Here is a 24,737-nt window from a genome sequence, read left to right on the forward strand (position 1 = left end):
CTCTGAAAATGAGGAAAGTTGCCGCCAGTTGGTAAGCTTATTGTGGTGGACAAGCGGGCATGCCCCTCAGTGCCTGCAGGAAACTTCACGTCAGATCCAGTTGTCAAATGGAACTCAAAATGCTCGACAATCTTATGGATGCAATTGGACCCCCAAACCACTGTCGCCCAGTTCCCTTCGTCTTCTGTGGGAATGCATGCATGACACCATCCCACTATCTGGCCAGAAGTCTATCTACCCCGTCGCGGGACCAACGTCTGTCAACGCTTCTGCGGCACCGTAAGTGGAGACTTGTACTCGTTGCCTGCCTTAAGATCTTCTGTTTCAGGCGATCAGAGACTTCAGACGCATCAGTGCCAAGGGGCGAAACCTCAGACACCATCACCATGCGGCCCTAGCCACCCTCGTGCACATGTCTGGCTGGCAGGAAATCATCGCATAGAGCGTCCATCAAAGCGGGGATGATTTACGTATTGGCAAGCAATCATCTCACATCACTCCCTCCTGTGTAAGGTGGTATGATCTACCTCGCCCTTCGGAGTTCGGCCTATGGCGCCGTGAAGTCCTTGATCGATTTTGAGGTGGGATGACTCGACCCTCGTCCACGGTGGATGGGTTCTCCAAAGTTGCCTAGCTATTAGACGACTGGACGATTTGACTACCAAATTACTCTCATTATCAACAACGAAAATTGACCAGTTCCATTTTCAGTGCAAAAACAGCTAGGTGTTGTTTTCCCTCCCCTTTTCTCTTCGGACTTCGAATTACGATTCACAAAATATCTCCAGTCTGACGAGACGGCTGGCCCTGAGTAAAAGTTGCGTTCAACCACGTCCCCGAAATCTAGTGGTTGGGCCTGACTGATCTGAGCCCACTGTTCAACTGAATGCCTGATTCAGTGTAGGCAAGCTGTTCCTAGATATAGTAGACTCTAATTTGCTTGATGTTTTGGTGTTTTTGTCAGTTCCCTTACTTCAGTTACGATAACTTGTTGTTCCTTCAGATTCGTTGACGATCAAACAATATCGAAGGCGGCTTATCATGAACTTTATCAGTTGATATCATGCAATGGCATACAACCACCTGTTTCTGGCTCTTTCTTCAGTCCGAACGCACTGGCCGAATTCTTCATCTGCAGTCTCTTCAGGAGAATCCCAACTTTGTTTCCTCCACCAACGATGAACTTCATCCCATTCTATACACCTGAAGTTTGAGATGCTCTCAGTATGCAACATACGAAACGTTACTTATCAAGATTGTGTGATGAACTGCCGTTCATGCTCCCATGACATGCACTGAATCGCCGAAACATGCCCTGGTGGAAACCTGTCACGCCTGCAGCGTTTTCTCTGCCTTCTCTCGGCCTACAGATTTGGACCTCTGACGTTTGACAGCACTTGGCAGTGGAGACCTCGACACACCACGACCTTTCAGCGCCCTCAGTCTCGACATTCCCATGCATCCTACGCGTCCATTAGACTTATCAATCATTATCTCTCATGATACATCAATGCGGATTGTGTAATTATCGCCGTCTTGCTCCACCACCGTCACCGTCACACCCAGATCTGTCAAGGTGTATGCGCTCGCGCCCCCGCCGTTCAAACTCAACGGCGCGTTGTCAAGATCATCGTTGATGCAAGAAGTCGTTCCCCAGCCGGGATTCCCATCAAGGACTCGGATCGGACCCTCGCCAGTACCAAGATCCGTCGCTACAGTATAGAGCAAGACGCCAGTCGTACATGAGTTGAGGTTGTTGCCCTCCCTCGACCTCACCTCGGCCACCAGCGCCATCGTCGCATTGTGCTTCACAACCACGGCTTTCATGCCGCCCATAGTCTCCAGTGGCGTGAGTTTATGCGTCGTTGATGAAGTTATGTTGCTGCCGTTGAGCGGAGCCGCCGACGTAACGACGCACTCGACTTGATCGTCCGTAAGCCAGCCTAACCTCCACTTGTCCCATGCGACGTAATCCGGGCTAGAAGCCCCCACGTTGGCCATCATATCCCAGTTGCCGGCGTACATACCCGTATAACCCGTCGGTATGGGGTATAGATCCGGCAAGCAGAAGGTATGGCCCGTCTCGTGATTCACCGCCTTGTAACCCCACCAATCGAATGTGTCAATGCCCATGGTGACAGCCTTTCTCGCAATGTAGTTCACATTCTTGGTATATGCGCCACCGGTTAGAGCTGCAGAAAGCTCAATATTCGTCGCGTTTCTTGTGGGGATCACGTAGAAGATATCAGTCAGAGGGCCCTCGGTGCTATTGACCCTAGGGACTGGCGTGTTGGTGACATCTAGCCACTGCTCTAGCGCGTCTTGGACATAAGCATAGTGAGCTTGCTGCGATAAAGGTCTGACGAAGTTGTATTCGGCTGCGTTCTTGGGCATGCGGTAAAATCGGCTCGTGTCTGCGGTGATGTTGAGCGACAGCTGGCCGTACGATGACGTGTTGAACCACTGCTGGGCTTGAGGTATCAGGAGGTCGTAGACTTCTTGCGGAGAAGCTTCTGAAGCGGTCTGATCCGGAAAATCGATGAAGATGAGGATCGCATTGATGGTGCCCTTGCTGGGAGCGCAATCGTACTTGTAGCCAAAACCAGAGCTGAAGAAGACGCCGTTTGTCGCTGGCAATTTGCAGGATGAGATGTCGGCTCTTCTATTGATAGACGAGCTAGAGGCGAGTGCTGTGCCAATAAGCAGAGTTGCCCCCTGCAACAATAGGATGTTCGAGGCTCTCATCTCGCGGATGTCTGAGCAGTCCAACAGCAGCGGCAGCAGGTTACTCGACCGGGCAAGAAGTCTGACATAAATCGCATGTTTGTGATGTGGGAATGCGTCAATTTTAGTCTCGAAGATCGGCGTTCATCTCGGAGCAGCCCGCGTGAGCGAAGGGCCCTTTAGGTTCTATGTATAGTGTTTTTCAATATCGACGTATAAGCCCCCACTGAATACGAGATGATCTCGCGTCCGCCCCAGGTTGAGCCGCTCTGCTCCACTTGAAAATAAGCTTGTCCAGCAGTCGGGTGAAATCAACACCATGTGAGGAAAGTGCCTGAACTCATCAGAATGTTGCCACCATCAGCGTTGAGGAGAGACGACCTCGTCGACTGCGCTGCTTGGACCAGAGTTTGAAATCACTTATTGACATCAGTGTATAGCTGATACGAAAGTCATCTTTTCTCAGCATTTAAAATGAGGGGGAAATTCAGCCATCTTCGCGTCTCATTTGGTACATTAAGTTATACTTGTTTCCAGGTAAGCCAGCCTAAATCAAGTCACTAACAAACTAAACCTCCCCACATGTTGAAGAACACTATGAGTTTTATATCACCGGATCGGTGACGGCTTGGCCATTCTCAGTTCGCCGCCGCCGCCGCTGGTTTGCGTCCATGAATCGACCACCTAGAGAGAGAGAAAAGGTCAGAAAGCGTACCTTCGAAACAGATTATTAGGGGGGTCAGGAGAGTCATACACATTGAAGTAAGCGTGGATCTGTCTATCCGTGAGCTCCTTACGAGCCTCCATCGCAATAACGTGGACCTCTGCCTGGCTCATGTCCAGAGCTCGCGTCAGCGGCGCCATGAGAAGACCGTCCAAGTTGGGCGAAAGGTTCTCGAGGTTCCACTCGCCCAGGTCCTTGTGCTTTTTATCCTTGGGCCACGTGTTTGTGGGCCACTTGAAACGCTGCACCTGAATGTCTTCAAATCCAACCTCGGCGAGCAGGGTCTCGAAGCGGCTAAACTCTTCAAAAGGCGATCCCATCTTTTCGAGAGCCTCAAAGCAATACCCAAAGGCCTTCATGAGCTTACTGTCCTCGGGAATCGTGTTGTCATCAGACAAGGGGAAGAAATCGATATCGTTCAGTTCGAGATATCCACCAGGGTTGAGGTTACTGCATGGACGCTCAGTCATTAGTAGCTAGACACCTCCGGATGGACATGCTTGAGGTGACTAACTCAAAACTGCTTTGGAGGAACTTCTTCCAGTCGCGAATGCTGCCCTTCATCATTCTGCTGTGAATGTAGTCAAAGGGCTCACTGAAAGTCCATGGTTCCTCGATGTCATCGATCTCGAACCGAACATTCGGAGGTACGCTAATAATCTCATCAGCGATTCTGCAAGAGAAGCTCGTCTTGGAAGGCATGTGTCATACAAGTTTGGCTGGGAAGCCGACAAGTCCACACCTGTGACCTAGAGAAGAACACACGCCATCAACACTCTGTACTCCAGGATCAAAGCATAGCAAGCTTTACGAACCTCAGCCTCGGGGTGGTCCTCTCCGAATTCGATTGCCCAGAGGCCGGTGCCTGTGCCGACGTCGAGCACGCGACCGACTTTCGAGTCCTCTCGAGTTGGCGGCGCAGTTCCGAGATAGTAGTCAAAAGTCAAAAGGTAGAGATTATGCACAAGGTCTAGCCCAGCCCGTCAGTCAGAGAAAATGCTATCAACCAAGGTAGGGTTGGGAGAATTAGCAACCTACCGAGTCTGTCCTTCTCTCTCTCATCGTTAGGTGCCCAGTACTCTGCAACGATTAGTCTTGTATAATCTCAGATGATTTCGTTTAATCATACTCCCTTCTTTGTACTTGTGGTACGTTCTCCCGTTCTCTAGTCTAGATTCAAGAATCGAGGCCGCTACAGTCGAGGTGGACGACGCGATGCTACCCTAAAGTCACCTAGTCAGCTGGCTTCTGCGGGCACCTCCTGGTGTATCTTCCGAGATACCTACACCATTCAATGAGGAATTGTCGTCGGTGAACTACAGTGTACATGCACTTTCAGTAATTGCCATCTCTCGACGGATTCTTAAGACATCTCACCTCATCAGCCGCGATGGCGCCAGCTGGTGGGGGCTGGGGGGTGGGGCTATTGTTGTCGTCGTTGCACATCGTGTCCTCCACTGTTGAGCACAAATGATATGAAATGTTCTATGCGGATGAGCCCAACCAGACTTGAGCGGAGTGAATGTAACAGTCGCTGAGCACCAGATTCGTCTGCTATGAACTATGTCTGTGCAATGTCGGGTATGGGAAGATTTCACAACGCGAAACCGATGGGAAATATTTTGGAGACGGGTCCCACGTCGATTTACCCCTCTTCTTGGCTGGACATCTGGAGACAACTACGCAGATATGCATGTTGGCTTGTCCAGTCGGATCCAGTCGGATCCAACCAGCTATCTGCGACAAAACCCTGGTACTCGGGGGGCAGTTCCAGAAGTGGCAGCTAGCTCGCGGCACAGTAAACATCAATTGCTCATTGTCTATGGCGGTGTAAACGAACCACACCACATGCGTTCGAAACTCCGGTCGCTTTGTTTACGTGCTAGCGGTACCCAATGCCCAGAGCGAACCACAGAATGGGTGCTGCAGCGGTATCGATCCGTAACAGACGGGGTACATCGATATGGCTGTCAAGGCGCGATGTTCACCCCAACAGTTCCTGTGTCCAGTTTTTATCACAGTCGTCTTCATTGATTCAATTTGGGTTGTATCCTGAAGCTTTCTGACGATTCCCTCTTGCGATCCCGCATACATACAGTAAAGCCATCGCAACGTCATATCAAGCAAAATACAAAGGCAGTCAACTAATCCTCAGCATCCCGTGGATCGTGCTTTTTCCAAAATTCCTCATACTCCTCCCAAGATTGAGACGGGAAAGCCAGGGGTACTGTGATTGGAGCGAACGGAATACCCTTGTCTGCAAATTCCCGGAGGCGTGCCTGAGTATTTGGTCGGGTGTTGTTTACACTGTAAACCGATATTCTGTGACAAGAACTGGTCACATGTAAGCCCCAATTCCAAGCTGTGCGTACATCGGGCGGTTGAGTATTAAGCGAATTGTCCCAGCAGCGACAGACGATCTCAATCCAGCCTTCCACGTCGCAAGGAAGATCGATCTTCCAGGTTCGCCAGGTCCATTTTCGCTTCTCGGAGAGATTCTCGACCGGCACAGTATACCAATTGAACCCCCCGTCAGCTGAGAGCTCAACCCGCTCTGGCCAGCGACCACCACCTGAGTAGGCCCATCCCTTGCAGCGGATTTTGCCGTTATGTATGACGACCTGTTTGGTCCAAGGCGACATGATGGCAGAACTAACTGGCATTTCCTGGATCTGGATGCCGTCCGTCATCTTGAGATTATGCTTGCCGACTTGTTGAGGAAAGTAGAGGTACTCCTGGCTCTGAACAGGCGCACGTGTAGGGTTCTTGATAGCCTTGATGCGGTAAAGCCACTTGACGCTTCGTGCTCCAATGTAGCCGAACACAACGATGCGAAGGGGATATCCATGAATGCGAGGAAGAACATCGCCATTCATCTCCCAGGCCAGCATGACCTCGTTTGCCCTCACTTTTGACCATGGAACGCTGACGAGATAGTTCATGGTTTTGTCATCTTTGAAGTAGGTGTCCGCGCCGTAGAATTCGAGATGTTTTGCCCCTTCGATGAGTCCACCGCAGGCTTTGATGACTTTTTTGAGGCTGATGCCAACGTACTTGGCAGTTCCGATCGCACCTTCAGCCCAGGGTGCTTGAGGCACCTCATCACCCTGACCGGGGTACTTGAGAATCTGCTCGATACGTCGGGTTCCCGAGCATTGCATCGTCACTGTCTTCTCCATCCGCGGAAACTTGGTTTCGTCCATGAGGTCATCCAAAGTGAACGATCTCGGGTTCGCTACAAGTCCATCCAACAGAAAGCTGTAGTGCTCTTTGTCAATGATCGGAATCCCGCCATGGTTTCGGACGAAGTGGAGGGGATTCGGGGTAATTTCTTTGTCGGTCACGAGGCGCTTGGGAGGCTCGCCGTTGTAAGGAAATTGGAGAAGATGCAGCATTTCGGCGTGCTTCTCCTTGAGCACAATATCCCACGAGTCGTCGGGGATGCGAGACAAAGCGCCTCCAACCGCCTTGTGCCACATCTTCCAATGAGTACCAGGAAGGACAGGATTGCTAGCTGGAATAGGCCCAAGCTGGAACTCTGGATTTGGGGGAAATGTCTGGGAGGTCAAGATCCTATGGGCCGCGGCCTTCTTCTCCGGATAATTTTCCCACTCGACGAAGCTGTTTTGAATCCGGAATTGTCAGCTGCTGTAGACATGCAGTCATAGTGTTTGTAATCGAAGGCAGGTTGTGCTGAAGTCGCTTGAAGGGACTCACCCGGTCCAACCTTGCCGCTCCTCGGTGAACAACTTGTTCGGGTCGCCGACTTTCTTTATGGCGGCATCATCTTTCGTTAGGTCACCAAAAATCTGAGGGGGGAGAGCCTTGGTTTGCGGTCCCGTCATGTCAAGGACGGGAAGCTCCGCCCCAGCCAGTCCCTGCTCAATCCTCCATTCATCGGGTCTGTTAGTGGTCTTCATGATGTCTGCCCTACTACGGACGCAGCAGTATCGAGCCTCGAAGGGGTGGTGTGCATCGGAGACCCTTCATTATTTGATGAAAGAAGTGGCGGGATGCTCCGGGTTTGTAAATCGAACGCTCTTTGCGTACTTTCTGTCACGTCCATCAGGCCGAGCTTCATGTTTTGAACCTCTCAAAAATCTGAGACCGAGGCGTTTGCTTTGCACTCCAACCGGTAGTCTAGGTTCTGAGCGCATCAGTAATTGTAGCCCATCAGGCCAATGATAGCTGCACGAGCTTAGACAGAGTTCAGCACGTCGCATTGACCGAAAGCCTAAATCAGAATCAACACTGATGCACGGAAACAGGGATTCAATCCGACTGGACTAAACAACAAGGCAAGCTTTTGATTTAATACAAGGGCAGAAGGGCCATTCAACCCAGGTCTGTAGGTTCTAGCTTTCGTTATGCCGCTGCCGTCCGAGAAAGCTCCGAGCATATGCCCGAGCCCTCAACAACCCCGACATTTCTTGGATCTCATTGCCAATCAGTGATCTTATCGAGAGTAACATTGCATTTCTCTATGAGGGCATGAGCACCGTACATGAGCACAGTATAAATCGTGCCGGAAAACAGAAATTGTGTAGATTAATGGGTATCTGACTTGCTATAGTGGGTTGAACCTGTCTGTGTTCCTGGTTCGATTTTCTCAGCCGGCGCGGTCTCAAGGATTAGCTCGGATCCCTCTCGTGAGGCGCATCTGCTGTTCACGTCACCTACTCTCCCTGTTATCCTTATACCTCACCTCGTGACCTTACTCGTTACGTTCCTCGGTGCCACCCATGTCTGTGTCTATTGGCTTTCGTCCATAAATCGACCATCTAGAAAAGGAATGTTAGCTAGGATGATGACGTCGGAATCTCCAAGTTGAAGGACGGCCTAGGGTCATGATAACCTACATAGAAAAGTACGCATGAATGTTTCGGTCGCAGAAGTCTCTGCGGTTCTCGGCCATTAATACCAAGACCTCGTTCTTGGTCCAACGGAGCGCCCTCGTGAGCGGCGCCATACAGATCGCCTCCCATCCCTGTGTGAGATTCTCGTTATTCCAAACCCCAAGCTCTTTGTGCCGGGGTTCCTTCGGCCAAGAGTTGGTGGGCCACTTGAAGTGTTGCATCGTCACACCAGTGAAACCCGTCTCCATGAGAACCGATTTCAATGCCCTGGGATCTTGGTACGGGCGTCCAAATAGCTCTGAAGCCTCTTGGAGCATCTCGACGGTTCGAGAGATGGAATGCTCCGGTTTCAAGGTGCCGTCATCAGAGAGTGGCTTGACATCAATCTCATTTAACTCCAGATATCCACCGGGATTGAGGTTGCTGTGCGTTTATGTTGATGAGTTACTGTATGATATCACAGACTCTATCAAATCAAGAGACTCACTCATAGCAGTTTCTTATGTATTCTCGCCAGTCCCTGATCGAGGAGTTCATCATTCGGCTATGTATGTAGTCGAAAGGTCGTGAGTAGGTCCACGGCTCTTCGAGGTCGTCGATAAGAAATTTCACATTTTTTGGCGTACTAAGCAAGTAGTAAGTATGCCGGTTGCCCTATCAAAGGGATTTGTGGTCAGACTGCGTACAAAGTTGGTTGTGCAGCTGAGAGATCGATGCCTCGAACCTGTGCTGTCAGTCAGTGTTTTGAATTCTGTCTCACGTACATTCATGTAATCTCTGACCTCAGATTGAGGATGTTCATCACCATAGTCAATAGCCCATATCCCACTCCCTGTGCCTACATCCAAAACTCTGCCGACGTTACTCCCTGGATCACTTGGTGGGGCAGTACCAAGTCTATCGCCAAACGTAAGTCGAAACAAAGTGTGCTGCAAGTCTGTTCTTATAATTAGAATGATCAATAGGTCTGCTGAGTGAGAACTGACCCAATCTTTCCGTCTCTCTTTCATCATTGGGCAAATTGTATTCTACCGTGGTACGTCAGCATATCCATGTCTCGAGGAGTCGTCGTGTAGGGTACATGAAGTTTAAGTAAGTCGTAATCGTGAGGGTTGAAAGACTCACTGCCATCTTTGTACTTATGATAGGTTCTTCCATTTTCGATACGAAATCCGAAAATTGAGCTTGTGGCACTCATACTCGACGAAGCTACACTTCCCTGGTTGAAGGTCAGCCTGGAGCTCTTCACGGCCAGGCAACTCCTAGCTTTTATTTTGTCCACTAAATTATCAGGCCTTACCGATTCTTCTCTTTCATCCTCGTTCTGTTGTCATTAGAATATCCTCTTGTGTACCTGGGGCCAGCGATGATGCACTATGCGTACCTGATTGTCAGCCTCGATAATGACCTCGCTATCAGGCACATTATTGGGCGGTATGGGCTCTAGTGCTGCGTCTACGTCGATGGCAGAATCGACACCCATCGTGCGACAGGACGGTGGACGGGAGTACATATCGTAGTGACCTGTGCGAGCAATAACTTTTGTCGCGGGTTTCCAACGGGCGGCTGCGGATGACTTTTCTGGGGAATGAACTCTGTTGGATGACAGGATGCCACTGATGTTCAAGTGCACGTGAGTGTCGCTACCAATGCTGTGGGCCATTGAGCCCCCCTGCTCTGCGGCCGTGGATTCATTAACGGGCGTTACTTCTGCATGAGGATAATCCCCCTTGAGGAAGAACGAATAAGAGTTCAACAAACAGCAGGGGAAGTATCGCCCATGCAGCAACAAATGCTAGCAACCAATTGTTGTTGGAGATTTATGGACCCTTGCGAAGCGACCTCGCGTCCAGCTCGCATCCAACATCATGAACAGAACCAACACGATCACCAAGATACTGCCATCATCTTGCCGTCGTTATGAGCTTTTATTCTGCCTCTGGGCGGATGAATCGAGTATAGCTTCGGTATTTCTCTGCAAGAGGGGTTTTCCGATTACCCAACTTTTGAAAGCCCCAAATGCTTAAGGGGACTCAACAAACATTCATCCATTGTGCCGTTCAGTGAGTATGGCTTCTCATCGGCAACTTTTATCGAGCGGGGCTGCATCTCTGGTGAAGATGTCCATCCATCATACGAGACATCAGGTAAATTGACGCAAATTGCAGTTGACACAGATATCGAGACTTGCCACGGAGTTTAAGGACTTGTTTGACTCTGATCAAGATTAAGAGACTCTCGATGATAGAGGCCAAAAACCTCAATGTCGCTGTCTTCGTTTTTGATATGGCTTGTTCCAGCTACTCGTCTCAAACAGCAGTGACAACTTCACCTATATTAACGATATGAGCAACGATAGACCGGAGATTTCCACTGTCTATATCCCTCTGCATGACCGCCATTCGAGTCGAGGTCTGCAAGCTTACAGCGACCAGATCCCCCTCTTATTCATCTTGAAATGTCCCGGCCATTTTCCCCCCGCAGGTGCTAATTGTACAAAAGACAAGGCGCCATCTGGCATTGGCTTGAAAATGGCGAGAGGGTCCGAAGGCTCCTGCGTCTTATTGTTCGAGTTGAAATTGGGTATCTCGAAAGGCGAATAATCGCGATTGGAGGCAATGATAAATCTGTTGTCAAGCCATAAACTCTTTTGTTAGTTGGATAGGTTCATGTCATGTTATGACTAAGGAACCGGATTTGATTACAGAAACCTCGATCTCCGCCACGATTCCCTTAGAGGCTGCTGGCGGGGAGCTGTCCGAGCTGATGATGAAAGTCTGCTCAAAAGCAATGACGCCTGTACAAAGTGGATATGTGAAATGGAATGATGTGATGGTGCTGTCGAGTTCTGCTAGAACATTTAGATGCAGAGAGTCTCCTCGGGTAAAATTCGCATTCGGTGCCCAGAACACGCCCTGACGTGGACCTGAATCCCAAGGACACGGTATATTGTCTACTAATCTCGGTCAAGAGATCTATGACTTTGTCGAAAGAGCAAAATTGAAGAAGGTCAGAACCAAGATCAAACACAACAATTAACTCCCTAGTCGGGTCTAGAATTACATCATGAGGGTGCGAGATGCTCTGCTCCGGCTTTGGTCTTTTAGGCGATGAGTACACAAACGTCTGGAGCTAGCTGATTTGGCCGTCGAAGGGTGCGTTCCATGTCGCAACATAGCTTCAAGCCCGTAAAGCGTACGGCAGCATTAGTGCCTCAAGTAAAAAAGTCAAGTACTTCATCAGTGGCCTACAAGTGAGCAGCGACCATTTCTCTATTCTCACAGCTGTTATAGAGCGTGCTGCTGACGGGGCCGATAGTTGTGTTTCGGCTCACGATGGGCATTAATTCTCCGTCTTGCTCCACGTTGAAAGTACTAACCAAGCCACTTCTGTTTAGGCAGTAAAGAACATTATGAGGCTTGCTAAGTTCTACACAGACTGATTGTAGGCCGCAAGATTTTGAAACGTAGATTTACTCCAATTTGCAGCGACCGTCCTCGTGAGATAGCTTCAAAGAAGTCAGGCCGCCATCAGTGAATCCTGAGAAAAGGTCGACGCTGCTAGCGTCGTCTACGGTGCTGATAGAAAAGATTCGATATCTCGCCATCATGCTCTCGAGGGTAGAGTCTTTCTTATCTGGTTTAGTTTTTGAGCATCTCGTTATGTCTGATGTGGTCTCAGAGAACTTGAGCGGTGTTTTCATAGCGTCGATCCTCCGAGCTTGCCGTTCTCCTGTTCGGATTCAACTCACGTTACGGCGTGCCAAGCACAGGCGCGGTCGAATAAGCAGGATAAGCGAAGTCTCGATAGGTCAGCTTGTCTGCTGATGTGAGAGGAATGATCCTCTGGCAAACGTCAACCTTCAATAGGTACTTGGCAATGGGTTCGGAATGCCTGTCTTGCGTGCATTTCCTGCACTGTTTGATGCTAATACTCTGAGTTGAATCAGTCATTCAGGAGGAATTGTAGCTCACTTACTCCAGCTTACCTTTCCCAATACAATAATACAGAGACTGGGGAAAAGTTTCTATGAGAATTATACAGGCTATCAAAGTGTGCTATGATTACCATCCACGTCCCGGCGCAATGGCGTCTGATGATTGCTAGTGAGCTAGATTCACCTGCCCAAGCGAATAATTGGTCTCATCAGCCCATTCATCTTATCTCCTGCCGAGCGGTCTCATTGAGGCGCCCTAACCCCGGCACGTCAGCAGGTTGCATGTGAGAAAGTTCCACTTAAACATTAGCCCCGATCATTCTTAGCTTCCCTGATCCGATTCAGCCACCACAAACGTCGTAGAACCGAACAATGGCCGGACAACCCTGAACTTCTTCATTCCACTCAATTGTTCAACGAATAGGTTTCGGGTGCTTCTGGAGTGTCCAGTTCCAGTTCCATGATGTCTTTAGACAAATGAGAGATCCCCTTCGGCGACCGATAACGTACAAGGTAGTTGCTGATCACGACCTGGGTCTGAGCTTCATCCTAAGTATGTCGTTGAGAACCTGGCTCTGAGCTGGTGCGGGTGAGGGGTTTCATGCAACCTGCTGACACTCTGGAACTCTGACAACATTGCATTTCGGGCGAGAGACACTGCATTGGATGGACCCCCGAAAAGGCATAGTTCTGAACTCTCAGTCCGGTCCCCTTCTCTTCAGTTCTAGGTTTGGCCAAATTGACTGTACTTATTCACAACACGGTCATCTCATGATTGTATTTATAGTTGAAAATTCAAGTAGATACGTGCGACTTCCATACTGTTACATAGATTCGACGCTGGCCGCGCAATCCAGGAAACAACGTCTATCGGACACGCCTATCTGACTAACTGACATCTACGGGAGGAGCCGCACGATGGGACTTTGCGCTAGAACATAATCGGCATCCGTCCCCTGTCCTCGTCCTGTGTTTCACGGATAGCTATCTGAACATTTTCTTTGTGTGGTGTCGTCTTTTGCAACGTCATGCATTAAGTCGCTTTGAGATGAGCTCCTGGATCGAGCTTCTTGGCAGGCCGCGTGGATGCGACTTCGGACTTGACCCATTCGTACAAGAATTTGGCGGTGACATTTGGCAAGGCACTTACGGATGCCTGTCCGGACGTAGCATGTTGATCCTGATGCTGGATCGCCCATAGAAATAGGCAGTTGAAGAGCATCTTCTTAGTGTCAACTCAAAAGCCCGTGGGTTGCGCGGGGTCCGCTTGACTGCATTGATCCCACATGACGACAGTCTTTCTTGTCGCTTGCATATATGAAATGGATCCCGACCTGAGCTATCAGCATACAGCTATACCCAGCTTCTTTCCTAAAGCAGCAGCTCGATGTGGAATGCTACGATACCTTGTATGCTGGTGACCAAGTATCATCGACATCCATCAGGCCCCCGAAGTCACAGGTTTAGTGCAGTGACTTCGTCTGGGAGTAGATAAATGCAGCAACAATCCTTCCAAGTGAATCGATTATTCCTCACACTCATTTCATCCATTGTTCAGATTAAGAATTCTGATCCGGAAATTATTACCATGGCAATCGGGTACATCCTCGGCCTCCTTGCCCAGACTCGGCTGGGTTTTGCGTCTGAAACCTCCATAACTGCGGGATGCAGTCAAGCAGTGAGATATCCTCAATTTTATGAGCCCTCTAAAGAGTTCCCTGTACTGATCGACCAGCTAGTGCTCTCAACTGATGGAGGAGTTCGGCTCTGCCGTACATTTAGGTAGCAACGATCCTTCCTTTGCGATATGGGACATGAAGCAGCAGGAGGTTCTCCCCGCCTGCCGCGTAGAGCCGACCACCGCGCCTCAGGTCTCGAGAGTCGTTGAGATCACTGTCAACAACTGGTGCCGATTCGCGATCAAAGGCGGGGGACACATGACAAATCTGGATGCTTCCAACTCAGTCGGTGGTATCACGATCGACTTGCACCTCATGGACCATATTGAGATTTCAGAAGACCGCACCAAAGCTAATCTCGGACCTGGTCATGTCCTTCGCGACGCTTATTTGGCACTGGAGAAGCATAATCTCACGATGATTGGCGGGAGAACAGCGGATGTTGGACTTCCCGGATTCACGATCGGCGGCGGACTCTCCGATCTTGGACCGCAACACGGCTTGGCTGTGGATAATGTGTGGGAGTATCAAGTGAGCACCTCGACTTTATAGGGAACACACGTTGCGTTACCTTACAGAAAGCTCCTAGCTAACTCACTATGCAACAGCTTGTGCTACCAAATGCCACCATTGTCAATGTCTCGGAGACTGCCCACCCAGACCTGTACTTTGCTTTGCGAGGAGGTGGTAATAACTTCGGCATCATAACCAACTTTCGTTCGCGGCTTGTGCCGCAAGGACAGAAATGGGGTGGTGCAAGGACCTATCATATTAACTTCACCGATCAGCTCGTTGATCAGTCTTATCAACTTGCGACCAACCTGGCTGCTGACACATACATGTCCTTCTGGACTCGCAACTCTTACGATGTTGCCAATGACCGATTCAGCATGAGCGTCTCGCAAGCGTACTATGAACCTATCGTCGAACCACCTGTCTTCACCGAGTTGAACAAAATCCCTTATGAGACGAGCAATCTTCGAGTCGATTGGATGAGCAACCACAGTCTTGACAGTGTCTCTCCGCATGGACTACGGTAAGCCGACCTCCGAACCCTCAGCACATTTGCTGGCCCATTGAGACAGGTTCTGACTGCCCGGAATGCAGTCGCGTCTATGCTTCTTTCACTTTCCGCCCTTCCCGCGTTCTGCACAAGCAGTTGATCAACATTTACTCAGAAGAAATTGAGGGCGTCAAGACCACTCCGGGTCTCTCGTCCTCGCTTGTTGTTCAGGCTTTGCACAAGAATGCTATCGATGCCATGAAGGTCAGAGGAGGAAACTCTCTCGGAGTCGAGTCCGATGGCCCGCTGATGAGTATGCTTTCCGCCATTTATCTTACGTACTATCGAAGTAGAGCACATGCTGACTATCCTTACCACCGAAAAGTTGCGCTTCTCACTCTTGGATGGTCCAAGTCGGAGGACGATGCGGCCATGTACGCCTATGCCGACCGAATCATCAACCGAGGCAAGGCAGAAGCCGACTCGATGGACTTGCTGCATCCTTGGCTGTATATCAATTATGCGAATCATAATCAAGACCCATTTTCAGGATACGGAGAGAACAATAAGAACAGGCTCCAAGAGATCCAGAGATCAATTGACCCGCGGGGAATCTTCACTTCCCAAGGCCTGGTTAGAGGATCGTTCAAACTGAACTGAGTCTTGTTCAAGACCTGTCCACTTCGTAGGCTACCTAGATAGAATGACTAGTCAACAAATTCAGCCTTCAGAAACGCGTGCTCTATGTACATAGACGGATCTTGAGCCCAATTATAATGAAAGACGATATGTCTCGGTTGTACTCAGCTAAATTCCGCTAGTTATATCTCAAATTACGACTCAAAGATGCTTGTATCTTGGACAGACTGCCATTTCACGTATACCAATCCACGAATGGACAGAAACAGTAGCTCATGCCCCGCGTTTGGAAGAGCAAGTTGTTATAGATTGAAGCACGACGTCGATCCCACAATCAGAACGCCTTATGATACGTAATCCCACGCGGCTACCCGGATGTCATCATTCGGATTCCGCCTTGTCATGCCATCGGAGCCGGGCCGGTAGATTCAGTTTATCGGAACCCGCCGGGCCGGTTGACCCACATCAAATGGGGCCGGGCCGGCCGGAGAGCGAGGAAATTCCCGCTCTATCCCGCGCGCATGATGGGATAGGATGGTACCCTGGAGTATCCATGACTAATAGAATGGAACCGAGGATAATTCTCGATTGATCGAGCCCATCTGCACTCGTATAGTGTCGACTTAGGGGAAGGTGTTTCGACTGCGGGGTTGTATATAAACTGCCCTCCGTAGTTCCGAGGCATTCACTAGCGCCAATATCTCCTGCATGAGCCTCGGTGGATTTGATGCACGACCGGCAGCCGGATCGCCGTCGATTCGCGTCCCCGCAATGCTCCGAAGCTCGGCTGTCACCGCTACGAGAATGGGGTGATTCAAGGAAACTAAGAAACATGGCCAAAGACGGCGGGATATATAAAAATAAGTTCCCGTGTCGTAGAGTCTTAAACCAGCTATTCCACTTTTCTTCCTCCCTCTTAATAGATCGCACAAAGCCAGAAATAAGTGCACATCACATCACTAGGGCACAAAATGGCACACGTCTTCGCAAAGCTCCAGGACAAGAGCCTGCTGATTTCTTCTGGTCTCGTCGCCGGCGAGTGGAAGAATGGTCAGGATGGCAAAACATTCCCCGTCTACGAACCGTCAAGCGCGACGGTCCTCCAAGAATGCGCCAACTTGAGCCGGCAAGACTTCATCGATGCCATCGAGAGCGCCAAGAAGGGGTCAGCCAAGTTCCATGAGTCAACAACAGCAAAGGAGCGAGGCGCCCTGCTTAGAAAGTGGTTCGACTTGGTCATTGCCAACGCTGACGATCGTGAGTGGATTCGCAACATTAGATGACTACCTGCTAAGAAATTGACAAACTAATGCCCTCTCAGTGGCCCTGATCCTATCTTTGGAGAATGGCAAGACCTTTGCCGAAGCCAGAGGCGAGGTCGTTTACGCCGCTTCTTTCATCTCTTGGTTCGCTGAGGAAGCGACACGGTCATACGGCGATACTATCCCCTCATCCTACGCCAACACCACCGTCTTGACCTTCAAGGAGCCTGTGGGCGTCTGCGGAATCATCACCCCTTGGAACTTCCCAGCAGCCATGATCACCCGCAAGATTGCCCCAGCCTTCGCCGCGGGATGCTCAGTAATCATCAAGCCACCAAGCGAAACACCTTTTAGCGCTCTGGCTCTGGCTAAGTTGGCACTCGCTGCCGGGATTCCGTCAGACATCATCCATGTGGTGCCGACCAAGGATAGAGAGGCGTCGATGGAGCTCGCCAACAACCCTATCGTGAAGAAACTAAGTTTCACTGGGTCAACTGGTGTCGGTAAGATGCTCACTAAGGCTGCGGCGGGTACGATGAAGCGCGTGAGCATGGAGTTGGGCGGAAATGCCCCGTTCATTGTGTTTGATGATGCGGATATCGATCAAGCTGTCGAGGGTGCCTTAATTTGCAAGTTCAGGTGCTCCGGACAGACATGCGTGGTAAGCCTCTCCAAAGGTAATGACATCCTAGAAGTCAGACTGACAGATATCCTCAGTGCGCAAACAGATTGCTCGTCCATGAGGCGGTCAAGGACCAATTCATCGAGAAGCTCGTAGCCCGCGTAAAGCAGTACAAGCTCGGTCGTGGAATCGACGAGGGCATCACACAAGGCCCCCTCGTCAACGCCGCCGCCGTCCAAAAGGTCGACGCTCACGTACAAGACGCACTGAAGAAGGGTGCCGTCCTCCACACGGGCGGCAAGGCACCAGAGGGACTCAAGGGGTACTTCTATGAGCCTACAGTGATCAGCGGGGTCACTACCGACATGGAGGTCGCACATGACGAGACCTTTGGCCCGCTGGCGGCCATTTTTTCGTTCAAGACGGAGGCAGAAGCCGTGGAGCTGGCGAATGCTACAGAGTACGGCCTTGCGGGCTACTTCTTCAGCAAAGACATCTCCCGAGTCATGCGTGTAGCGAGACGATTGGAGTGCGGCATGCTGGGCGTCAACACCGGTCTCATCAGCGCGGCGGAGGCACCGTTTGGTGGTGTGAAGGAGAGTGGACTTGGCCGGGAGGGCAGCAAGTATGGACTGGCAGAGTACCAGAACATCAAGTCTGTTACGATTGGCAACCTTGGCTTCAACTGAAGAGTCATGGCATGTTGGCTCCTGATAGTGGGCAAATCTGGGGTTTAGGGCTGGGCGTTTACTCTGATGACATAGTCTGCGGGATGGTGTATTGGCATAAAACAAAAATTTCGAGGTTTTGATTCAAGTGTTTATCCCATCTTTACGCCGTTTTGATACAGCATGATGACGTTCGTGAACACATAGTTCCACCCCGCGCTGATCTCTCAATGCACAGACGAAGCTAGAATCAGCCTACCCCGTGCTCAACTGTTGCCACGCATGTTTTTCTGATTTGACTTGGTTGAAAAGTTCTAATTAGAATCTTTGCGAGTAATTAAAAGAGATGGGGTAATAAAATCTAATCTTCCTGAATGATTTCATACAGTCTCCCGTAACTCTGCCCAAAACTCCAGACTTAACCGTTCCCAAACCATGCACCCTCCCAGAAATACCCCAGGAACAACAATCCCTATCCCAAAATTCCATTTCCATTACACACCGATGATGCAACCGACCTTTTTATCCAGCCATGACAACTCCGGTCTTACTAGCTTGCTTTTCCAGATATCCCCGATGCTCCGGTTGAATGACAACCAACTCCGTTTTTGTTACGCCGGCGGCAACTGCGCCCTTCGCCAGCTCCTCTTCTATCCTCTTCAAACATTGGTTCGCTGGAGATGGCTTGTGCACTGTCAAGAGCTTGACGGCGCCAATGGCCTTCTCCAACGATTCCACATTTCCTCTGTACGATTCACAAGGGCTCGGGAGGGTAATGTCGACCTTTCCCTTGGCGAGAGATCTCACTAGTGACCCGAGAAGCATGCTGTTGCACTCCTCGGCGTCTGGTGAGCTGTGGTAGTATCCTTTCATGTATCTGCATCCGTCTTTGAGACATCGGTAAAGGAGGACGAAGTGGTCCAAGTAGGCCGAGACCAATGTTTGGCGGTGCTTGGCGATGGTTTCTGTTGACTGTCGTGTTAGCGATTTGACGACCTGACTGAGTTGATCGGCGGAGCAAACTTACCGAAGACTTCCGGGGGCCGAAGGTAGACAATCTTTTCGAGAGGAAAATTGTATCCCTCTGGCCCAGGCTTCCAGATGCGTGCCAAGTGTCCAAATACGATCCTTCCTTGGAGGTCAATCATTGACTCGTAGGTGATTTTCTTGTACATTGTCTCAAAGACTTCCGTGTCTCCCAGCTCCCAAGCAACGCATAGCAGATACGCATTGTCGGTCTGGTGCTTGACGCCCTGCATCCACGAGCGCGCCCATGGGCGAACGATGACGGTCATGTCGTACTTCTCCGTGATTGTGAGGACGTTGTAGAGACGCATCAACGGTAGCTTCTCCGGGACGAGGTTGAAGTGGCCATGAACGATGTTCAGTACGATTTCCATTGCTTCTGGTGAGTCTTCGGGCAGGTCGACGGCCCACTCTCCGGCACCCTCTACCGGACGAGCCTCAAGGAAGCGACCAAATAGCATGGCCTTCAGCACAGGAGAGCTTCGACCAAGGGCCCTTGAGCAGACGACGAAATCTTGTGGGTGTTCTTCAACGTCGCCGCCGACGGAGAGTCTCAGGTCGCCGCTGTCATCGAGATAAATGGTCGGCGCTGAAATCAACTGTGCCACTTCTTCTGTTGGCTCCGTCACTTCTGTGATCTCAGTCACCGATTCCGTGACCACCATGGTGGAAGAAGCCATCTTGCTAGCGATGACAGCTCCATCGAGGGTATGATAGGGCAAGGAGAAGGACGCGCCCCCGAAGAGGCTGTTGGCCGGAGCTGTTGAACACATCGCGAACTGGCTATACGATCATCTGAGGTTTCGTCCAAAAGTTCTGCTCACAACAGACCTCGTGAGAACGGAAGAGCGACGGGATCGCGTTCAGTTTATCATTACTTGACGGACGCGCGAGATCTAGGGTATCACACACTCGACGAACGGACCGGGATGTCGTCGCTTCGGCAGAGGCATAAAGGGGACCGCAGATCACAACGTTGATGCTCCGATGACATGACTAGTCTTTGTTCGGGAATCGGTCCCCTCTTTTTTCTAACTTTAGGCGAGAGATGGGGGGACGGCGCAAGTTTTTGGGACGAAAGGTTTCTTAAACAATGCGTTATACCTGTTGGTCCCAATAACCGTTTGCTGCCCGACCGGGCGAGATACTCACGGGGCATGGACCCGTTGAGTGTCAAGGCATGTACATAAATGACAGTAATTAGGAAGGGAAATACATGTTATGGAAAGGAAGGAAAGCAAGCTGCCCTCTCACAAACGGCGGTGCTCCAGCGCGGGTGCAACCCTGGGAGCCTTGGAAAATCGTAATATTGTCGCTTTCAAGAAAATCCGGGTTCTTTGTGAGATGCAAACAAGGAACACGGTGGAACGGAGGTCGGAACAAGCAAGATGTTGAAAAGCAGGGCAGAAAAACGGCGTTCGGACCCTTGCTCGGCCAGGATGGTGGCCCCTTTGGTTCCCGTTACGCCAGGGCGGTTATGTGGGTGTTGTGGTCCCTTGCTTCCGTACCACACTGCAAACAAAAGAGGCCTGGCGATGAAACCCCGGGCGGCTATCCTGACTCGGGAGCCCTGGTGTTATTGCAACAACTCTTGCGACGAAGAGGCATAGTTTGCTGTGCGAGGTCGGTTTGGCAGCACGAGCCGATGTGAGACCCTTTTAGACCTCTGCTATACCGGATTGCAAAACGTGGTTGTCGTCATTGCACGTTCCCCGGCAAACCCTAACCGTCCTGAACTTTTTGATATGTCACCCCCTTCTTGACTGGAGTTGAGTCCGAGGTTTCTTAGCCCATGAATCGTCAACAATAGAAGTACAAGATTTCTTTTGCGCCGACTCAGATGTCCACTCGCAAAATGACTTCGGTCCCTGAGCCTGGGCTTCCCTGGATAAGTTTCCATATAGAAATCTTATCAGCTCGAAAGTTGGAATATCTGGGAACGGGTTGACCCCCGCAACCCCCGCCTTCAGGGTCCTGCACACCACAATGGGAATCGTATCATTTCCTACTTGAGCCGGCAGGGCACCCCTCCATCTGCAGACTGTCCCAATTGAACTCCGAGCTCCCCTGCGCAAGTGCCGTCCGTCTCCAACCAGGTCTCTAAGGCACGCGACACTAAAGAATCGCGACCGCAAGCTTGGCTTTTAGCGTCGTTCGGGCGGAGGACCCGAATTCTTGAAAGTAGCGTGATATTCCGGTGAGAGTTGATGACCTGAGAATGCGACCTTCCCTACTGGACAGCATTGGAGCCAAGTTTTCTACATCGCCTTTTTTTTTGACTTTGATAATCTCGGTGAGCCGGCTCGGAATCAAGGCAGCACCAGTGTTCCCTGTCTATTATGTCCCGGTCAGCATGACTGACCTCTTGCGTCTCCACAAATGTGCACGACATTCTTCGTTTCCACATGATTAAGGCTGTGTATTGTGCACTAGGAGGTCCCGATGTGGAGATGTCCCTGGAAGTCAAGGGACGAAAGAGGGGCCTAAGGGGAAGACGTCCACTTATACCTTTTCTCGTATAGTAAACTTGGCAGAGAAGCGCTGGGGATTCGGTAGATGCTTTTTCTTGGTGGACCACAATAGCTTCTGCTCCCTCCTTTGTTTTGACGCGCTCCAATGCGCCAGGATCGTCTGGTCTCACATTCAACGTCCATTTACACTGTTTATGTTGTAATCTGAGGCACTGAGCGCCTCGGACCGACGGGTTTAAGAAAGAGAGTTGGATGTCGAGTCGAGTCGCACATACCTTACTCACGACGTGCATTTGAGCAGCTCTTATAAAGCACAAGGGCGGCTATTGATACGCCTTCCTTGATTATGTGGACCTCTGTAGGTACTAGATGACTTGGAGTGCTCAAGAAACTGAGTAGCACGCCCATGTGAATGGGCATGTCAGGTTTCGAATTTGTCGTGTCACAATTTGAAGTACGACTTAAGACTCAGGAAGAAGGCATCGAGAGTATAACGGTTACAACCCTACATGGTCAGCTCTTGGTCGTGGATGTCAAGGTACATGCGAACGACTACAGATGCAGATGTGTTGATGGTGATAAAACACTCTGTCGTGAGTCAGAGTAGACTAATAGTCGGCTTGTCCATGCTGGCAGCAGAAGTTCCATGCTCCTAAGTGTTCATCGTGAGGATTCCATATCAGATAGCGTGACCCCGATGCAGCACCGGGCACAGCAGGACACTTGTGGCTCCAATATCACATCTCATTATTCTTCATGGTGTCTGGAGTCTAATGCCCAGATTAACGTTGTTCTGCTACTTGCAAAACACAAGGCTGGACTTTCCATCGTAGGTACTCGGATTTTACTCACCAGTCCCGACTTAAACTACCTTCATGCATCCAATCATATGGTGCATCCGATCGATAATGCCACTTGGCCTCACACTTTTGGGGGTGTAGCAACCCTGGGTAATCATCTTTGACAGCTTAAAGAAACGGCGTTTACCTGCTTCGTGCTATGCCAGTAAGCGACGGCAAATCGCAGGATAGCGAGGATCACGCAGCTGTTTGCAATCACTCTGAGCCAGTACGTTTCCGTGCTTCCATCGCAATGACGTCTGATGTGGCACTGAGACCAGCAACTTGTCTCATCAATGAGATACCTAGCTATTCTTACCCTCCTCTCTTGGATGACCTGTTGGGTTGGTTTGACCTTCAACCCGTCATGTTGTTCTCACTACGTAACGGCCATCTGAAGTTCGAATGAAAAGACACCGAAGACCACGCGAAATCGGCCATACCAATCACTTCTGCATACTCACCCTGCACGAAATATTTTGCGAGCTGTAGCAACTGATGAACGTGCAAAGTCGAGACTGAAATGGATCGTCTCTGGGCATGCAGGGCCACGTGGGTGATCATCAGGGACACGGACACATGTCACTGTATGTTTGTTTGCCAGGCTCCATTCTTTCCCCGATTGTCTGCGTGTTATTGATCGCCTCGCTTGATCCATCTGTGTTACCCGAGCGAGAAATCTGCCCCTTTGTCCCATTTGAAGTGAGGCTGTAAGAAACATGGCACCGGGTAGGCGAATGGCAGGTTAGTTTGAACTCCGAGTTCCTTAAGCTGGGGTGACAGATGAGATATCATGTCAGAAAGGCCCTTGCCACTGGGCAAGGCGTTGGAGGTGTTTAGAAATTCTTTGTCTATGGCTTTTCATCTCTCGACCAGTTACACTCATGTACCCATAGCCTGGCCCTCTACTCCATCTGCTGGGACCAACAGGTACACGAGGTAGGTAAGGATAAGACGTTTGCCGAGATACAGCAAAGCTATGGTACCGGGACTTCTAAGCGACACACATTACATCACTTTGATTGAGCTCAAGTTGTCATGTGTTCCGGGGACTCGGTCTTTTCCAAATTGGTGGGTAGCTGTATGAATGCAAGCAAACACTCGACAGCAGTGCATTCAACCAGACTTTTGAATCGCAAAAGACCGTGGAGAAAGTTGAGTAAGTGACTTGTGATGCAATTTGATCACACGAAGACCAAGGGATCTTTATTCACAGACGGCTTTCAGAAAACAATAACTTTACGCCCATGTGCTGTTTGGCCGTCAGAGTTCCAGTGTACCTGCCCGGGAGGGGGTGGGCGCACGACAGAGGTCCGTTAGGCTGCTCCTTAGGGGGGGTGTATGCCCCTAGGGGGTCGGTCTGCTGGCTACATGGCCTCTAGTATCGAGCGTAGTTAACACGTATGCCAAAGCACCTATTTTCCCCTCTTTAATTCTTTTTAATAATACCTTAGATTCCTTAGGCCTTTAGATCTCTGCTAGAATTGCTTTTCTATTTAAGGAAGGCTATTCTACTAATATAGTAGACTAAAATCTAAGAGGAAGGGGCGTACTTACCGTTAAGTCAATATACATACTGCAGTATGAACACGGGGCGGTATTAATCCGGGGGGTCATTATTTATTTAAACAACATACACGCTGCAGATTAAACGCACCTCTGCTGGTTACCCCCCCATTTCCCCTTAGGTAGATACCTCAGACGGTACGTACCTAGGCAGCCCGATGCGGGTGGTTGATTCGGACTTAGGAGAAGCATTTCACACTGCGCAACGCGCCATCTCGCTTTAGCAAAGGCAGCGTTGGAAAAAGGCTAAAATGCCCCTGCTTGCACTCATAAACGCCATCATGAGCCCATAACGGTTCGGCAAACGTCAAGGCAGACAGATGGACGAGCGTGCCTCAGCTTCTAAGCTTCAATGCAGTTGAGAAGCTGAGGTGCCAGGTGCCTGAAGGGAGGCAACCGTGGGGGTGAAAACCTGCCCTGCACGCTAGCAGGGGGCTTTGACCCCAGGGCTGCTGTGAGTGGCTGAGAAGGTTAAGCGAGACGGCAGTCCCACTATAACGTCCTTGTATTGGCCCGTGCTCAGCTGTCGGCAGTGACGTGCGTTTAGGCTCGATCAAAGCTCCCCCTCGACGCGGTTGACAGCCCATACTGAACCATCTTTCAACCATATTTGTTTCATCAATCGAGAATCTAGAAGAACTCCGGAATATCTGACGACTACCTTACAACTGAGATATGGCATCTTGGGTCCTGGATAGGCCTCAGATCCAACAAATGCATC

The 24,737-nt window shown here is 50.3% G+C and overlaps 9 protein-coding genes across 9 annotated transcripts; 3 read left to right on the forward strand and 6 right to left on the reverse strand.

Moving 5' to 3' along the window:
• Nucleotides 1-1,497: 1,497 nt before the first annotated feature.
• On the reverse strand, nt 1,498-2,745 carry CPAR01_09456 (uncharacterized protein; the record flags this gene model as incomplete). The annotated part of the gene is made up of 1 exon (XM_060493721.1): nt 1,498-2,745. One exon carries the CDS (start codon nt 2,743-2,745, stop codon nt 1,498-1,500), a length of 1,248 nt encoding a protein of 415 aa, XP_060347851.1.
• Nucleotides 2,746-3,362: 617 nt separating this feature from the next.
• CPAR01_09457 (methyltransferase domain-containing protein) lies at nt 3,363-4,894 on the reverse strand (the record flags this gene model as incomplete). Its single annotated transcript, XM_060493722.1, has 8 exons — nt 3,363-3,408; nt 3,479-3,898; nt 3,963-4,138; nt 4,264-4,418; nt 4,487-4,528; nt 4,578-4,671; nt 4,735-4,764; nt 4,826-4,894. 8 exons carry the CDS (start codon nt 4,892-4,894, stop codon nt 3,363-3,365), a joined length of 1,032 nt encoding a protein of 343 aa, XP_060347852.1.
• Nucleotides 4,895-5,592: 698 nt separating this feature from the next.
• CPAR01_09458 (sulfite oxidase) lies at nt 5,593-7,368 on the reverse strand (the record flags this gene model as incomplete). Its single annotated transcript, XM_060493723.1, has 2 exons — nt 5,593-7,069; nt 7,166-7,368. The coding sequence occupies 2 exons, from the start codon at nt 7,366-7,368 to the stop codon at nt 5,593-5,595; spliced, it is 1,680 nt and encodes a 559-aa protein (XP_060347853.1).
• Nucleotides 7,369-8,162: 794 nt separating this feature from the next.
• CPAR01_09459 (TAM domain methyltransferase) lies at nt 8,163-9,787 on the reverse strand (the record flags this gene model as incomplete). Its single annotated transcript, XM_060493724.1, has 7 exons — nt 8,163-8,229; nt 8,308-8,727; nt 8,792-8,929; nt 8,991-9,028; nt 9,069-9,233; nt 9,605-9,628; nt 9,689-9,787. 7 exons carry the CDS (start codon nt 9,785-9,787, stop codon nt 8,163-8,165), a joined length of 951 nt encoding a protein of 316 aa, XP_060347854.1.
• A 939-nt stretch (nt 9,788-10,726) lies between these two features.
• Nucleotides 10,727-10,825, reverse strand: CPAR01_09460 (uncharacterized protein; the record flags this gene model as incomplete). Its single annotated transcript, XM_060493725.1, has 1 exon — nt 10,727-10,825. One exon carries the CDS (start codon nt 10,823-10,825, stop codon nt 10,727-10,729), a length of 99 nt encoding a protein of 32 aa, XP_060347855.1.
• A 3,004-nt stretch (nt 10,826-13,829) lies between these two features.
• On the forward strand, nt 13,830-15,583 carry CPAR01_09461 (FAD binding domain-containing protein; the record flags this gene model as incomplete). The annotated part of the gene is made up of 5 exons (XM_060493726.1): nt 13,830-13,919; nt 13,981-14,451; nt 14,529-14,956; nt 15,028-15,236; nt 15,309-15,583. The coding sequence occupies 5 exons, from the start codon at nt 13,830-13,832 to the stop codon at nt 15,581-15,583; spliced, it is 1,473 nt and encodes a 490-aa protein (XP_060347856.1).
• Nucleotides 15,584-16,533: 950 nt separating this feature from the next.
• Nucleotides 16,534-18,135, forward strand: CPAR01_09462 (uncharacterized protein; the record flags this gene model as incomplete). The annotated part of the gene is made up of 3 exons (XM_060493727.1): nt 16,534-16,819; nt 16,884-17,485; nt 17,542-18,135. The coding sequence occupies 3 exons, from the start codon at nt 16,534-16,536 to the stop codon at nt 18,133-18,135; spliced, it is 1,482 nt and encodes a 493-aa protein (XP_060347857.1).
• Nucleotides 18,136-18,636: 501 nt separating this feature from the next.
• CPAR01_09463 (uncharacterized protein) lies at nt 18,637-19,913 on the reverse strand (the record flags this gene model as incomplete). Its single annotated transcript, XM_060493728.1, has 2 exons — nt 18,637-19,079; nt 19,142-19,913. The coding sequence occupies 2 exons, from the start codon at nt 19,911-19,913 to the stop codon at nt 18,637-18,639; spliced, it is 1,215 nt and encodes a 404-aa protein (XP_060347858.1).
• Nucleotides 19,914-22,029: 2,116 nt separating this feature from the next.
• Nucleotides 22,030-22,859, forward strand: CPAR01_09464 (uncharacterized protein; the record flags this gene model as incomplete). The annotated part of the gene is made up of 3 exons (XM_060493729.1): nt 22,030-22,204; nt 22,379-22,561; nt 22,618-22,859. The coding sequence occupies 3 exons, from the start codon at nt 22,030-22,032 to the stop codon at nt 22,857-22,859; spliced, it is 600 nt and encodes a 199-aa protein (XP_060347859.1).
• Nucleotides 22,860-24,737: the final 1,878 nt, after the last annotated feature.

The sequence above is a fragment of the Colletotrichum paranaense genome, assembly GCF_030867605.1.
Source record: "Colletotrichum paranaense strain IMI 384185 chromosome Unknown Scaffold_7.1, whole genome shotgun sequence".
In the NCBI taxonomy this organism is placed as follows: Eukaryota; Fungi; Ascomycota; class Sordariomycetes; order Glomerellales; family Glomerellaceae; genus Colletotrichum; species Colletotrichum paranaense.